A 16,479-nucleotide genomic window follows, 5' to 3' on the forward strand; every position below is an offset into this window, starting at 1 on the left:
CCCCTCCACCTGGGGTAACCTCATTAACCAAAGCTTGCAACTTAGATTGTTAAGATAAGAAGAGAGATCCCTCTCCCTGGTTTGCTTCCTGTCTCGCCCTTCCCTTGCTCTTTTCTCAGTGAATGCAACACTGAGCTTTAATAATTATCTATTAACAGACTGCCCATCTAGCCGCCTCTCAGTTATACATGCTGCCCACATCTCATTCAGACAGTCTTTGGTTGTCTAGTTTTGCAAAACACTTTCACAAAAAAGAGACTACTTAAACTGTTAAAATGGAAATAATAGAGGATGTGAAGTGTCAGTTTCCGCATGATTACTCAAATGTCTTTTGGACTATTTAATCTATCATATTAATAATATTGGACATTTGTCAGATGTATGGAAATCATTGGGTATTTCATCAAAGATTTATGGTTTCATGAGTGTTGATAGAATGCAAAGGATGTGTGTTTAGAGGCCATCAGCTTTTATTTGAAGAGACAGAAGGGCATGGAGACAGTTTATTTCTGTTTGGTTTCCTACACAACATCTCTGTGTGCCAGCAGATGCACGATTACCTGCCTTGTCATTTTTTAGTCACACCCTTGATTTCTTAGCCTTCATTTACCAGGAAATCTTCTGAGATGCATTATCTCTTTAGCAAGAGGGACCTGGTCATGATGGCAGCATAGAGTAGTTAACTCACAGTCACATAAGAACACACTCAATTAATTTACAACATTAGCCTGGTGCACTAAAACAGGACCTGAGTGGCAAGAAAGTGCTTGAATGCGAAAGACGATTCCAATCCCTATGCACCGGTGTCTTGAAGACAGACAATTGAGATATCTGAATCCAATGCAGAGGCATTATCTATACAATGTCATTTGTAAACTTTAATTTGCTTTATTGTCTTTGTAGTTCAACTTTGATAACTTGATATGTTTTCTGGAAATGATGTGCATTATATTTCGTTCAGATTTGTCCTCGGAAAACATCTATTGCTATAACTACAGTCTTTATACTATAATACACATGATTGTACATTTTACAATTTATAGATGAAGTACTTCTGCGTGAATGTGAGAGTGAATGGTTGTTTGTCTCTACATGTCGGCCCTGTGATAGACTGGCGTCCTGTCCAGGGTGAACCCTGCCTTCGCGCAATGATAGCTGGGATCGGCTCCAGCCCCCCGTGACCCTGAATACAGGATAAGCGGTAGACAATGGATGGATGGAAGTACTTCTGCTTATCAAACCGGGCCAGTAATAATGTGTAGTGCAGCCTAGTGCCATGTAAACATACTTTGTATTGATGTATGTATTCAATGATAAGCTATTGAAATAATAATTGTTGACAGATTCATATATTTATAGAAGTATTTTAATTCTATATTGGAATTTCTACATCACAATTTCACAACATAACATTTAACAAATGGGAAGATTGCTATTTGCTTCTACAAGGTTGTATTCATGTTAATGTGTATCTTTGGACATATTTACGTTTTTGGAAGAAAAGAAGTTTGGGATCAAATCATTTCGGGGACCCCTTGCAGTAACTGTGCGGACCCCCTGTTGAAGATCTGAATTAGTGTAATGTGGTGAAACTCATTATTACAGCAGGCTTGCTCCTTTACATTTTAAATAGGCATTTTTCTTTTAAAGGTGTAAAACACATTTTAAATAGGCATTTTTCTACTTAGTCGAGGCAAGTTTTTATGTTAACACAGCTGGTTTAAGATTTTATTTTTGACTGACATCAAGTGAACAACACATGGTTCTACACGTATGATAGCTCCCACATAGGCCTATGCATTAAAAGTCCAATGTGTATAATATAGACAGATTTTAAGGTTGAAAAAAAATAAACTACCAACATCAACTGCATGTGAAGAGGTTACAGTGCTGACATTATGTCATAGATGTCTATGTATGCATGTTTGTAGAGTTTGCTGCAGCTCAAAGAGACTTACCTTCAGTTAGTAGTTAATTTGAATTCAGCCAGTGTAAACTCCAGCTACAGGGGACTTCCCTGACTCCCCACCGGATCAGCAAACTTTCCATCGCTGCTGTCATACAGGTCAGACCCAGCACTCCACCAGCCCGCTGGGACTCCTACGCTGGGATTAGCAGTGTTGTTTTGTGTGTTTCATGATTTGTTTAGACCTACTCTCAGAATTTCATCAGTTTGGTTGTTTTTTTTTTGTTTGTTTTTTTTTAACTAGTGACTGTTAAGTATGAATCCAGTGGTAGAAGTGACATGCGACCCACTATTTCTTTAGAACAGGTCGCTAGGCATTAAACATTGACGCTTAAACTGTATGCTCCTGTTCACTTTCACTTCCCAATTGTTCCTAAAATACAAAAGTATAATTATTCTCTTCCACTAAACAAATCGTCTAGGAAAAGAAAATGCTTCCTTCTCCTTTTCTGAACCCTTTAGTTAAACAGGTTTCTGCTTTCTTTATACCGTCCAGATTTGCACGATGATTTACAAAATATAACCGTATAACCTACTGCAAAGTTATATTTGTATTTAAGAGGTCAGATTGAACAAGTGTGTGAGAGCAAGACAGTCTGTTCTCATCAGTAGATGGGGTTTATGCTATATAGTCAGTGAGAAGCTTAAAGCTAAATTGAAGTTCTCTCTCTCCTTTTTTTCCCTTTTCGTAAAGCATGTATTAGGATCAAGGGACATTTGAAAGTACTTAAAAAAATAAGCAGCTTATGCTTTTTTGTCAAGCAGGGTCTAATCAGGGTAATTTAAGCCATATGCTATATTAAGTGACTAGCTTAAAGTGTCAGCCATGACCAACTTAACAGAAAGTTAGGCTCAGTGGTCCTCTGCTTTCCCACTTGCATGATCCACATACATGTTGATAAGACTAAATACAAAGGATGAATGGCGCAGAAAGATTTCTACTTTGCATGCTTTCACAGCAGCATGTGTGTCAGTAAGGGCATTGCATTCTGCGATAGATTTAATTGTTTATGGCAAACACATGGACATATGAAAGGCAAACAGAATAATAAAAAGCAATGGATTGAACCTACCTTCACTTGATGTTTATTTTCTCCTCACTCATTGTTTATTCCCATGGTGTTTCTGGTGCAGTGTGAACCCACAATAACCATGCTTTGCAATTGAGCGAGTGCCTCTTAATTTATTTTTGTTTGTGTTGTTTTTCTCTCTGTCTTTCAGAACCTCAAAATAATAATGCATTTGATTGTACCTGTAATTGAATTGTCCTTTTCTTTGCTTCTTTCTTCACATTTCCTTGGCACGTGGGTGTGTGTTTCTCGATACACGTGGGTGTGTGTCAGTGTCTGCAGAGAATCTGGAAAAGAGCCTCAGGCAGATGGAGAAGCAGCTGCTGCAGCTGGAGAGAGACCTGGAAACTTTCTCCTCCCCCGATGACCCCAACGACAGGTTCCTCGCCAAAATGGCTATATCCTTTGAAGACACATGTTTCCGCAACTGGAATATGTATGTGTACGTTTAAAGATGTGGATTTTTATAGCTTGAAGGTTTTATTGATAACATTTTCATAAATACAAATGTTTAGATGCAGTATATGAATACATCCACAGTTCAAAACTGTAAAAGTGGAATTTCCTTTACCCTTTAAATAATGACATTTTCCTGAGAGGAGACAAGTAGGCCTTATCGTAGGTCTTATATGTACAGGGTTTTCTATTTTCATGAGTGGCAGTCCATTCCATATTCAAGGTGTTGTTCCACTACTCCTCTCAGCTCCCTATTTTGAGTACTTCACACTGACGGCAACTTCAAAATAAAGGGAAGAGAGATAGAGTTGGGATCCTACATCTTTCCGTCACTCCTTCCATTTCACAGCATAAGAGTCGTTTGTACCTGGAGATGGGGAACGAGTGATTTGATACGTTTTATTAAATTTTCAGTTTATTATAATTCAACTTAGGAACATATGCATTATGATGAATACAACTGTCCACATCTATCCGGCAGCAGTGTGAATTATTCACTGCCCGCTGAGATAATTCTAGTGCATCAGGTGGACAGGCATGTCTCAGACCAGGTGTGTAAGAGTGTGTTCAATAATACAACCTGTACCTAGCCTCCTTCATGTAGTTTTGATCGATAGCCTTGGGGCTGGGGCAGTGATGGCTTGTGCTGCGGTAGTTAGCAGAGAACTTGAGTGCAACACAGAAAGGTTCACTGAGAATGGATTTGACAGCTCTGTACTTCACTACCTTGCTTTCCAGTTCCAGGTGCCTTGCACAACATTTCTTATGTATACGCTAATTAAGCCTCCATCAAATCTGGAGCCGATCCCAACTGTCATTGGGTGAAGGCAGGGTACACCTGGACAGGTCGCCAGTCTATCACAGGGCTGATATGAAGATACAGACAACCATTCACACTCACATTCACACCTACGGGCAATTTAGAGAACCTGATTACTTTATTAATCTATACTATGAATGTATTTGCTACTTACTAATATTGGCAAGCTGTGTTTGTATAATCAAACTCTTTTAAGTGAATTTGGAAAGGACCATGCATTCCATTGTCTCACAACCATTACTGAACTTTAGTCAGTTATTATCTTTGAAGATTCCCAGGAAGTGCAGGTCATCTAAGTAACTATGTATTGGATAAAAGACCAGGGTATTGGCTCTTTTATTCTTCTCAAGTCCCACAGCTGGAATAGTGTGTGTGTGTGTGTGTGTGTGTGTGTGTCTGTGTGTGTGTGTGTGTGTGTGTGTGTGTCTGTGTGTGTGTGTAGACCAGGAAGAGAAGGAGGAGAAATATTTCCTTGGCTTTCGGCTATTTCTATATTCTTTTTTCCATCACCTGCTTTCCTCGTGCGTCTTTCCAGCAGCTCCTGGCTTGGAAGGATATTACTGACAAGTCAATCTGAGAGCAGTGCCTATTGAACAGCATTTACCCAGCTGTGAATAGGTAGTCCCATCCCCAGCCAGATTCAACTGAGGCCAGACGTCAAATAGGTCCATCAGTTGAGCTGTAATGAAGGGGCACAATAGGAGTCGAGAGGCTGCCCACATAATTGTGATACCACAGACACACAAGCACAGAGACACTTTTGCTTCCTATCTGCCATAAGAAAAGGTTATTTGGGTCATTAGCAGGACTGCTGGTTAGGGGCACTTTCCTTTACCATTAATTTGCCCAGAAAGTTACCCAGAATTTTCAAAAGAAGCAGATAGGTTGACTCAAACCCAGGTGTTATTTATAACGCTTCAATTTTGAGTTTCTTCATGTGAAAAGAACACCACAGGATAGGCTTTTGGAAATATAAAATCAAATACAATTGAGGTAATGATATAACATACATGTACTGTATATGGAATTATTTTTACAACAGTAAATTCATGCTGGCTGACTTGTGTGTGTGGTCACTTACAGTGGACATTCTTAACATTCTGCCCTGGAGGTAGGTATAGTGCCCTCTATTTCCCACTCACTCTGCTCTGTCCTCCACCCACAAACGTACCGACATAGCAAAGCTGCCCCTAGCTTTACTAGGTTTTAACCAGGAGGACCTTCAGATGCCTTTTCATTCAGTTTGGGTGCAGACTCCTCTACAGGCAATCTTAAAGCAAGTACATGTCACTGCCCTAGCCCTCTGTGTTGTAGGCTGTATCCACATCTGTGAGAACCAGGTCTTGACATTATTCTTGGGACGCTCTAAGGTGTGAGGACATGTCGTCGCTTGACAAAGTGGTAAAAACAGCACATTTTCGGAGTTAGTCGACCCAAAAAAGCATAAGCAAACTTAGCTTGTTGCCACATTTGGCACAGAACCAGAGCCATGAGCACAAATACTTCATTTTCTGCTCTTGCTTAATTGGTGCTAAAAAAAAACCCCTGAAAGCTTTTCAGTAAATTATAACCTGATTGGATGGGCTTTGGAATGGCAGTTACATAGAGGGTTAGAGTTAAAACGACTTGAACTTTGAGTGCAGTAAAAGTCTGCCCATGTGTGTTTAGCAGTGGAGTATCTTGTTTTTTCTTGGTTTGCATTTAAATTTTGTGCATGTCAAACACCAGCACGCATTGCCATACACGAGCCACAGATGCTATAGGCTGCGGGGGTGGGGGGTCATAGCAGTGTAGTAGTAACATGACTGACAGTATCGCAGATTGCTACTGCCAATCTGTTTCTCAGCTTCAAATCCTTGCAACAAATGTTAATGTTTTCTTTTTCCATTCTATACACCTCCTGCATTGCTGTTAAAATAGGGTTCTACAATATTGCATTATGTTATTAGTGATGGTGACCTTGACAACAGCCATCACAGCTTCAGTAAGGTCGCCAGAGAGCAATATGACAAGCTGGTGATAATGCACAGCAATATGGAGACGCTATATCAGAACATGCTGGAGTACTTTGCTGTTGATCCCAAGAAGACCTCTGTGGAGGAGCTGTTCACCGATCTCAGCAACTTCCGTGCCATGTTCACGGTGAGTATTATGCACTGCAGATTGTCCCATACTACATGCATGGGAGCATTCTTTTCAAACGATTAACATATTACTGTGAATGTTCACATTAATTGAAACTGGGTGGTTAATGGTTGATGAGTTGATTTTCAGTGGAATTGGCAGTGCCTGGATTTTTTTTTTTTGTGTGTGGGAGGTATTTGATTTGATTTTTAGAATGATAAATAATGCAACTTTAATCATGTTACAGTTGTACAGTACAGATACTTCACTGAGATTGTGGCACAGAGATGCATCAAGCACCTGTTAGACTAAAATATCTTGGAGTGCCAATTAATGTGACCAGGTCTTCCATGAAGCCATTTAAAAGGAATAATCAACAGTTATTTTGAGTTACTGGTTTGTTTGCATTTTATTTCTTTCATCAACGAATGATACATTATTAAATTTAGGCCTGCTTTACTAAACTCTATTTATGAATAGCACTGATGTTATCAAATATTTTAACAGCATTCGTGAGTTTGATTTTAACCTTTTACTTTTTGTGATTCTTACATCAGTATTGCGCAGAACAGCACAAGCAGAACAGTGCCAGTCCTGTGAAGTCCAGTTTCACCCTGACATTTATGTCATCAATGAGTTCTGTGGCCTTATCAGTCCGGCGCTACTGTGAGCTATGGAGCTGTGGAGACCCACTGTGTTTAATCAGCAGGATTAGTGGCACAGGCCGGTGGGTGCGACAGATAATAGTAGCTAATTAGCCTACCAAAGTTCCTGCCCTGCCCCCAACTTAACATCCACCTCACATACACAAATGGATTTCATGCCTCTTTGCGTTTTTTCCCCCTGCACAGTAATTAGTTATGCTTTAGATTTTCTTGTACTGCAAAGCTTAAGTTGTACATCTACACACTAATGTGCACAATGTATACTCTATACAAAGTCTGACAGTTTTAAATGGACGTTGATGGTGCATTATTATTAAGAAAACACAGTAACAACTTTTTGTAAACCCTTTTAAATGAACTACCGTCACTTCTGAGAAGATCAGTGATTTTTAGGCATTTTTTTTTTACGCTGACACAAAATATTGAATCAGTCCTGCCCTCTCAAATTAAAATTCTAGCACTCTGTTGCCACATATCCTGGCATGCTGGCTGCTGCATGTGGCATCTAACCTGAGACTAAACTGCAGTATCTACACAGTCTTCACAGGCTCAAAGAAACAGTTATTCAGGGAAAAAAAATGTTCCCAGATGTGTTTTTAGTCTGGCTGTTACTTTGCTTGTCATTTTTTTCACATTTTCTATTGATCCCAGGACTTCTTTGTAGTGTGAGTATTTCCCTCACTTTAATTGCCCCAACCCAGTGCATCACTGGCTGTGTTCGGACGTGAATCCGAACCAGTGCAAATGATACAAACATCAATATTGCCCCCGTATTTGTTTAATGCCAATTGACCGTAATTATAATGTCTCATACTGCAGCTGTAATTCCTTTCATTTTCGCTCCGTGGTTCTGGCTTGCGTTCAGCTGTGGGGTTTATGCTCTGACCAAACATAACAGTTAATGACTCTGCCAGTGAGAGGTGAACAAGCCAAGTGTTATAAAGACGAGAATTATATGGTCAAAACTCCCAAGGTAGCTATTTATTTCCCTGCGTTGGGTCAGCAATTCGTTCACATGGTCACATCACACAGACATATCTAGGGAGAAGCCAAGGCGAGGTCAACGGACGTAGGCACACAGTAAATCTCAACACAATAACCTTTCGGTCAAATCTGTGTCAGCATTTAGCCTGCTGTGCTAATAGGTGCACGCTGTCTGCGGCTCACGGCCTGAAGCGAACTGAGCCTCCAACTGTGTGCATGTTGCCCACCGAATGTGTGTCTGCGTGCATGTTTGTTTGCTGTGCGTTTGTCATTTTGTGTTGGTTTTAGTTTTTATACGGAAACGGCTTAGCTTTTTCACACACAAAGATGGGCACACACACACTCGAACACACACGTACAACATGCTCAGTCACCCGTAGGAAGGAGACCCAGGGCGAGGCCGCAAATCTGACAGGAATCCAATTGAGCGTGTCTAATGGTGGACATCCAGGAGAGGAGGAGGGGGAAGCAGACCTGCAGTGATGAAGGAGAGTGGAGGGCAATTTCCTCAGAGAGCTGGTTTTCTCTCTCTCTCTCTCTCTCTCTCTCTCTCTCTCTCTCTCTCTCTCTCTCTCTCTCTCTCCCCCCCCTCCCCCTCCCTCCCTCCCTCCCTCCCTCTCCCCAACATTACAGTAACTATGAATGCTTTGGCATATGGCAAAAATCATACGAGCCTAAATCTTTTCATAGTCTCAGGGTCTCCACTATCTCTCAAGATCTATGTTCCTTTAGTTCCCTTTTGTTTTCAGTAGTTAGATCATTCTTGCCATCAATATTGAATTTCAGTTAAAAGCAAATGAAAAGCCTGCCTTACCTGCGCTTAATTTAACTTTTTTATATCACTGTACTTGCTGTTGTACTTTTATTCTAAAATTGGTAATTGGTTCTGTGATTTTAAGATGACATTGTGGCCCTTTTGTGCTAACTATGATCATATCATTTCTTGATTTAACCAGGGTGTTTTCTAATTAGCTACTCTTTTTCCTGTTCTGTTGTCTTTTTGCAGTTAAAGAGTGATCCTATTAAACAGGCCCACTTGTTGTATTGACCCATTATTGACTAATCATTGTTCTCCGGGCTACTGGCAGCAGGAAATGTTTCTTTTTTGTGATGTAATTTTGGCTCTATAGACCTCCTCTGTACATCTGCTTGGCTATCATTTTGAAAGTACCTTCCATTCATCTTTAGCGATGGCACTACGAAACGCAACGGCAGTCTGTTGGTCGGTTGATGGGACAGTCTGCCCCTTCAGACCAGACAGGAAACAAATCGTGGCAGTAAAGACATTCATGGTCTCAAGAGGATGAATGCTCTGACTCAGATGTCCGGACTTTTGAAATAACCTCACAACTTTTGGGCCAGTGTCATACAATCTGCTAAAAGTATATGACCAGCCTATAGGATAAATCCCGATGGCTATGTTGATCATGTGACAAGAGAGAAAGTTTTCAAATTATTTCGTGAAAATTATGAATTGGCACAAAATGTACAGACATCTATCATTCTCATGTGATTTATCCTGGTGACATTTGTGATTTAAATTTCCTCAAGCACCAGCAGCGAACCAGCACATTTGTTTTTTAATTGAAGTATCTTGACATATAGCATAGATTGTCATATTTGGTACATAGGTTTGTGTTCCTCTCAGGATAAATTCTAATAACTTTGATCACCTTATCTTTGATCCAGTCTCACCATCAGTGAGTTGGTTTATGACTTCATAAACCATCAGTGAGTTGGTTTATGACTTCATACCTGCCCAACTATTGACTTCCTCTCAGCTGTACTTTGTTTTTATTGCGAATGTTAGCACACCTCTAAATGCAGGCTAAACATGGTAAACATTATACTTGCTCAACTTCAACGTGTTAACATCCTAATTCAGAGCATGTTAAGCATGATCCTTTTAGCTCTTCTTTAGCACAATTCTTTGCAAGATTAACACCACTGATTTCATGGCGGACTGGCTTGCTGTTGGTATGAAATATGTTGGGTTGAGAGTAGTGACAGTGCTGTTGTTCTAGAGCAAGAATGTTTTCATTCTCTTTTAGTAATTTGACTTTTGAATGAGTGAGCTGCTTGATATTGAAGAGGAGAAGGAGTGTGTGTCAGTTTTGACTAAGTTCACATTGGGCATCCATCACAGCCCCCTACTGACCTAAAATCACTCCTTATTGGAAATGTATTATGTGTCCGCACTCTTGTAATTTTTTTCTCATTCTCTCCACCCTTATTTCACCAGATTGGATGCCCATTCAAAATATAGTCATTTGTGAATCAGGGGTTGCCATGGGCAACTGACAGTTTCATTACATTAAATCAAAGTTAATTTCGTAGAGGAGTTGGCTTGATTTAAAAATAGAGCTCTGAAGAGCTTCAGTGTGTATCATTTGGTATTCATCCTCCCCTTCTTCTTCTTCAGCGCTCTCTTCTCCAGATTTTCTTTAGGCCTAATGAGTACTGCGAAGTGTCGTTAGCTGCAATTTTTTTTTTTATATGAGTGAGCTGAGATAATTGTTGTTTAAATGATGTCTACTAAGCTGTCAACAAGATATCTATCTCACATGCTGTGTAATTAATAACAAAAGAAAATATTTTCTCCAGCGAAAGGTCAAGGTCGCAGTGTGTGGACGTAGAGCATCTATTGGAGAGGAATCACTCTCGCAGGGATTTTCACTGCTCATATGCAGCTGTACTGTATTTTTCTGCTGAAGCCAAATCAACTTCATTGATTTGTTTTGAATTCACGACACGTTCACTATATTATTTCTAGCAATGGTCACTTGTATGTGGACTTAATAAGAGGCTGTCGGTGGGCCTCAATAAGTGACTGCCCCTGTAGTTTTTCATGTACTACACAAGTGTCGTAGTATTTTTTGTGCCTCCATTGATGTTGTGGCATTACTATTCTTCCACTGACCTGCCTGTCAAGCCAGGCTGTGTGAATAACTCAAGAGGAGGAGGGAAGACGAGGAGGAGGAGTTGGGTGTTTGGTGAAAGCCCAGGCTTCCTTTCTTTAAGTGACTGGCTATTGATCAGGATGGCAATCATGCTAGAACTCTATTAAATCATATGCAGTCTGTCTCTTGGCTGTGGCATTATTGAGCTATCGAGACTATTGTGTGAGTTTAACAACCCTTTGGCACAGGGATTATAGAGCCTGTACCCACAGTTGATGTACTGTATGGTAGATACTATACCTATAAAATGATTCTCCAGAGACGGAACTGAATTAATAGCAATTTTTTTTCACAAGTTCATGATATTAAAATACATTTCTGTCCCAGGATCAGCAACCACCAGTTCTTCCTTGAAGTCTCAATGAATTTTGTACAAGTACTTAGTACTGTGCTCAGGATTAAAGACTATGGCCTAGGAACTAAAACCAGATATGTGCCTGTGGTTGAATAGCAAACTATCTGAGTATCTTGTCTAAAAAAGGACCAAATTAAATCTTTAGGTGACATACAATACAGTCCTCGGATCACTCCTCAGACAAATCAACAACCACCCACACTTGGACTCATGTGACCCCAACGACTCTCAGGTGACCCATGCAACACCGATACAAGAAGTTTAATACCTAAACTCCCAAGTAGACAGTTAGAGGTGAAGAAGCCTCTTCAAACATCTCAAGCAAGTCTAGTTACCGACGATACAGTTTGCAAAGATAAATCAAGTTTTTTTCCCCATACTGTTTTGAAATAGTGAATTTGTTTGTTGTCCACTTGTTTTTGACAGAAAAAGCAAATGTTTTTTTTTTTTTTTTTTTTTTTTTCCCCACATTTTATTTTGGTGCTTCATAAACACAGAGGTTGAACAAAAATGAAAAAGCAGTGATTGATTGTTACTATGATTGGTGTTCACAGTCAGCATTTCCTGAAAAATGTACAGACTTAACATCCTTATAAAGAAATGTGATTGATGTACAACTGCAAGACAGTCATATGCAATCAATGTTCAGAATGTATTTGTGTAACCACGCACGCGCACACACACACACACACACACGCACACACGCACAGACACACAGCTCACACGATAGCCACCAGGCCATGCTGCAGCTGTTTTACTGGCCCATACTCTATACATATGGCTTCCAATTCTCATACTTTATATATTAAAGGTTGTATCAGCGATTCTGGTTGCCCTCACTTCCGTTGCGAAATCCAAAACATCAGAGCCAGCTAGCCCCTCCCTCCCGTGTTTTGAAAATGATCATGGATGCCACCCACCCCTTGTCTGTGATTGGTTGGAACACTGTTTATTTTGCTTTTGAGGTGTTGGTAGTACCATTTGTTTTTGTGTGCGATCTCGGAGCCTAGGCTGCCTAGAGAGACGCGTTTTTTTGACGGCCGGCTTATGGGACGGGCAGCTAGCGGATCGTGAGGTAAAAACAGATGAATGTGATCATTTATGTGTCGGCCCAGAATCGCTGATACAACCTTTAAGTATACATTAGTTTTATTTTTTAAAACCTGTTGAAATACTTTCCCACTCTCGTTTTGTCTTTTAAGGTGATGTTACCAGAAATGATGGCAGTAGAGTGCAAAACAGAGAATATTGAAACAGAGCTTTAATAATCTCTAAAAAAAAAAAAAAAAAATTAAGATGGATGGATATATATATAGATAGATAGATATCAATATGTAAATATGTATAAAATCCAGCTTGCTGGTAGCTGGATTCTTGTGATGCCTTTTTCCAAACAGTTCTCAATGACGGGTTCTCCGTACCAAGCCATCTGGTGGGTCAGGTTAGGAATGAGTCAACATTTGAAGAAAAAAAAATAAGAGACCTGTAGCCTCTATTCTAGTCTCTGCGTCCATCACTCTTATGGATCTGTGGTGTCAAGTTGTTTTGCGTTTGACAAGACCAGGGTGGCAGTCAACCTTAGAAGCTTCATCTGATTTTAATTGTGTCTAATAAGGATGTCTGTGGTGTGTGACAGCTGCCTCTGCCTTTGACAGCCTTTGCACTACTGTAATTAACCCCACTTAGCAATCCAACTTGTTTTCTCTTTATTTCTGCCTTCCCCCCCCCTCTCCCCCGCCACAGCAAGCGCTCAAGGAAAACCTGAGGCAGAGGGAGTCGGAGGAGAAACAGCGGAGAGCACGCGCAGCAAAGGAGAAGGCTGAGCGTGAAAAGCAGGAGAGACAGCAGAAGAAGAGGAGATTGCTGGAAGTCAATGCAGGTAGAGACCATTCAATCTGCTTCACCTGTCAACTCTCTCTCTTACAGGGAGCCGTCTGCCAAATCAATCTTGGGTCAAATGGTGTAAGAAATGATTCAAAGACAATGACTCTCATTTATCAAACAAACAGAAGTCCCATTTTAATGGATTCGAGGAGACACTTATTTTCTCACAATTCAGTATTCGTTTTAAAAGTACAACCCACATCCACACAGAGAGCATTTGTGCTCATTTTGATTGATGGGCAAGTAGTTAAGTAATGCAGGAAATAATACATAAACAAGAATTAAATACAACATTGCCAGTTGTCATCATTTTTTCAACAATATTTAATTCATTCCCAGCCTGATTTAAATTACATTCTTTACCTGACCAATGAATCCCTCAAAAAGCACATATTTTCTTAACCAGGCATGCACTACATTAAAACGTACTATGTCACGTTAGTGTCATGAAGACGATGTTTACATCTTGTTTCCCTCCCTTACATTGTGGACACAGAAAGCATGATCATTGAGTGGTTTTAAGAATGGAAGTTCACCTCTTCCATGACCTTCCTAGGCCGCAACAAAGGGCTAAGCCAGACCAGTATTCGTCAGGATTGTAGGGTTGTATTGTTACGAGACATTTGCCGTTTAAATGACCTTTAACCCAGGTCAATTGGTTGAAGGACAGTCTCTGTAACCACAAATCACCTTGTGGCTACGTATTTTTGAGTGAGCACAGCATTATGCCATTGTCCAATAAGATAATTGAATCTGTAATAACTGGAAATTAAATCCACAATCACAATTGCTGTGAATACCATTTCATTGAGTTTCAGCATTGCATGTTGACACGCAAAAAGTCTGAACTAGGCCACGTCAAATTATTTGGTGTTCAGCTACTTGGTTGTCAAACAAATGCTGTGTGGAGAATCATTGCGTTAAAAAATAAATCAGCTGGCTTGTGCAAATACTTAAGCTTAACAACTGTACCCTAATTACTCCTTTCCCCCTTAATCCATTTAATTTGAAAAAAGGGCTAGTCACAATGTGTGGAGATGAGCAGGTTTCCAAGTTCGAGTATTTTAAGAATGTACCAAAAACCTAGATATCTCAGAAATGTTTCAAGCCGAGTAGCGGTTGTGTACAGGAGACCACTATCAAAAAATAGCACACATTTTTCTGTGGAAGGTAACGTGAATTGATCCAGAGGTTGTGGTGTCCAATCAAAAATACACTAGTGGACATCCGAGGTGTATTACAACAAAATAAATAATTGCCACTTCGAACTTTCCACAGTTGTGAAATCCTGTCTCGTATAAACTAACCTGTGTGACTCTTAGTCAAAGTGGAAGTGCTGGATAATATCTCATGTCTCACTGGTAGCAACAGAAGCAACTTGCCCCCACCAACTCCGTCAATGTGTTGTTTTAACGTCTGCTTACGCGTAGCTCCTTTTCCTATGGCGTTCTACCAAACGTCTGCCCAGCTCACTCTGTCGCTACACGGTTACCACCTGTTCCTGACAAGAATGCAAACACTTTCAGACTAAATGAACAACATGTTGCAACGCTTAGTGATAGGAGTATGACCGCTAGGGTTGGGCATCGTTTGGATTTTACCGATTCCGATCCCGATTCCGATCCTCTGTTTCGATTCCTGTTCTAAACGATTCTCGATTCCGATTCTTTGAGGTGCAGGTCAACAGGTCCAGTGTGGCCACAGTTACTTTGAAAAGTAGTACTCTTGACTTCACTTAACTTCAATAATTGTTTGCATATTGTAATGGCAGTAACATCATGAATGAACATTTTATGAATATTGAACCGGCATTAGAGCAGCAAGGATTGGTTTTATGAAACCAAGGATGAGCACAGTCCTCAAGTATGAGCGGCGTGATGACGAAGGGAGGGGGCGGGGCCAGCAAGCAGCGAGACATTTCTCCACTAAACACTCAAGAGAGACTCCGCTCGCATTTCAGCACAGACTGAGTTAGCAGGAGCTCCGTGAAATCGAGAACTCATCTTGTTTATTCACACGCTGCTCCTTTTCACCGTCACCGGGCGGGACCTGCTCGTTTAATGTGATTGTGCCATGCTGTGACTCTAAATGTTTTTTCAAGTTTGACGTTGTATTCTTGAAAGTAGATAACACTTTGTTGTTAACACAGAGTTTACAACGAACCTTTATGTTGACATCTTTTGCTGAGATGAAGTCGAAATAATGCTTGTATTTCCAGCTGGAAAATGAATATCTCTCCCCCTCCATTGTTTACGTTTCTGCCGGTATAGCGACTACACGCGACCGTCCGTGAAGGTGTCGGCTAACATACGTCACCCCCCCGAGACGCACGAAGAAAGCAGATCTTTTTTTTTACTGACAAAAATAGTAACGCACCGTGTATTTGGATAAGTAACTTTAATCTGACTACTGGTTTGGCAAAAGTAGCGCATTAGACTACTCGTTACTGATCGTTCTATCGCGGAGTCTCCGCACGCCGGGCGGAGTAATACAAACAAACTAGTGCGAGCGGAGTAAAACAAACAAACTAGTGCGGACGTTTAAGAACCGAAAAAAAAGGATCGCAATTCCAACAGCTTCTTAACGGTTCCGGAACCGGAGGTTAGGAACCGGTTCCTATTTGGAACCGGATCTCGATGCCCAACCCTAATGACCGCTTGTGTACAGTTTCCGAATTGGACTGGCAGACATCTGGTTTTGCTGTGTGTTGCATCTTTTATTATCAAAAACATGTAACTATAAGTCTCCTTTGATGTTGTCCAGCACTGGATACATAATTTACAGATTGCATCCTGTATTGATAGATAGACTTGTCAAACCAACTTTGTTCATCTTTTTAGCCAGGTGGTTTGTGCTTTTGAACTTGGTGGTATGGGCATATAGGATTTTATCCCAAATCGCGATCAACACACTCACAATATGTTGATTATGAGGAGTTGATGATATTATTTATGATCATCTTAAATTAGATGATCAATAAGATTTTTAAGCATATTTTGATAATTATCAAGATAATATCATGAATCACAATGATTTTGGCTAGGATAATTGTGACATACAAACTTTTCATATCCTCCCATGCCCATACGCATAGTTGCATAATGTCAATGGATGTTTAGGGCTTATATGTCTAAATGTTTTAAACACTGTCCACTGCTGTGGTCCTCAGGGATAATGTAGCTACACTGATAACTC

General features: G+C 40.4%; 1 protein-coding gene across 4 annotated transcripts in view; it reads left to right on the plus strand.

Moving 5' to 3' along the window:
- LOC311014575 (protein diaphanous homolog 3-like) overlaps positions 1-16,479 on the plus strand; it is a 172,294-nt gene that overhangs the window by 81,269 nt on the left and 74,546 nt on the right. For all 4 annotated transcript variants that reach the window (XM_084011242.1, XM_084011245.1, XM_084011244.1 and 1 more), the window contains 3 exons: positions 3,310-3,434; positions 6,290-6,454; positions 13,144-13,279. In XM_084011242.1, coding sequence (XP_083867368.1) covers positions 3,310-3,434; positions 6,290-6,454; positions 13,144-13,279 — 426 coding nt within the window. The remainder of the gene's footprint in view (positions 1-3,309; positions 3,435-6,289; positions 6,455-13,143; positions 13,280-16,479) is intronic.

This window comes from Eutrigla gurnardus, assembly GCF_963514095.1.
Source record: "Eutrigla gurnardus genome assembly, chromosome: 1".
NCBI lineage: Eukaryota > Metazoa > Chordata > Actinopteri > Perciformes > Triglidae > Eutrigla > Eutrigla gurnardus.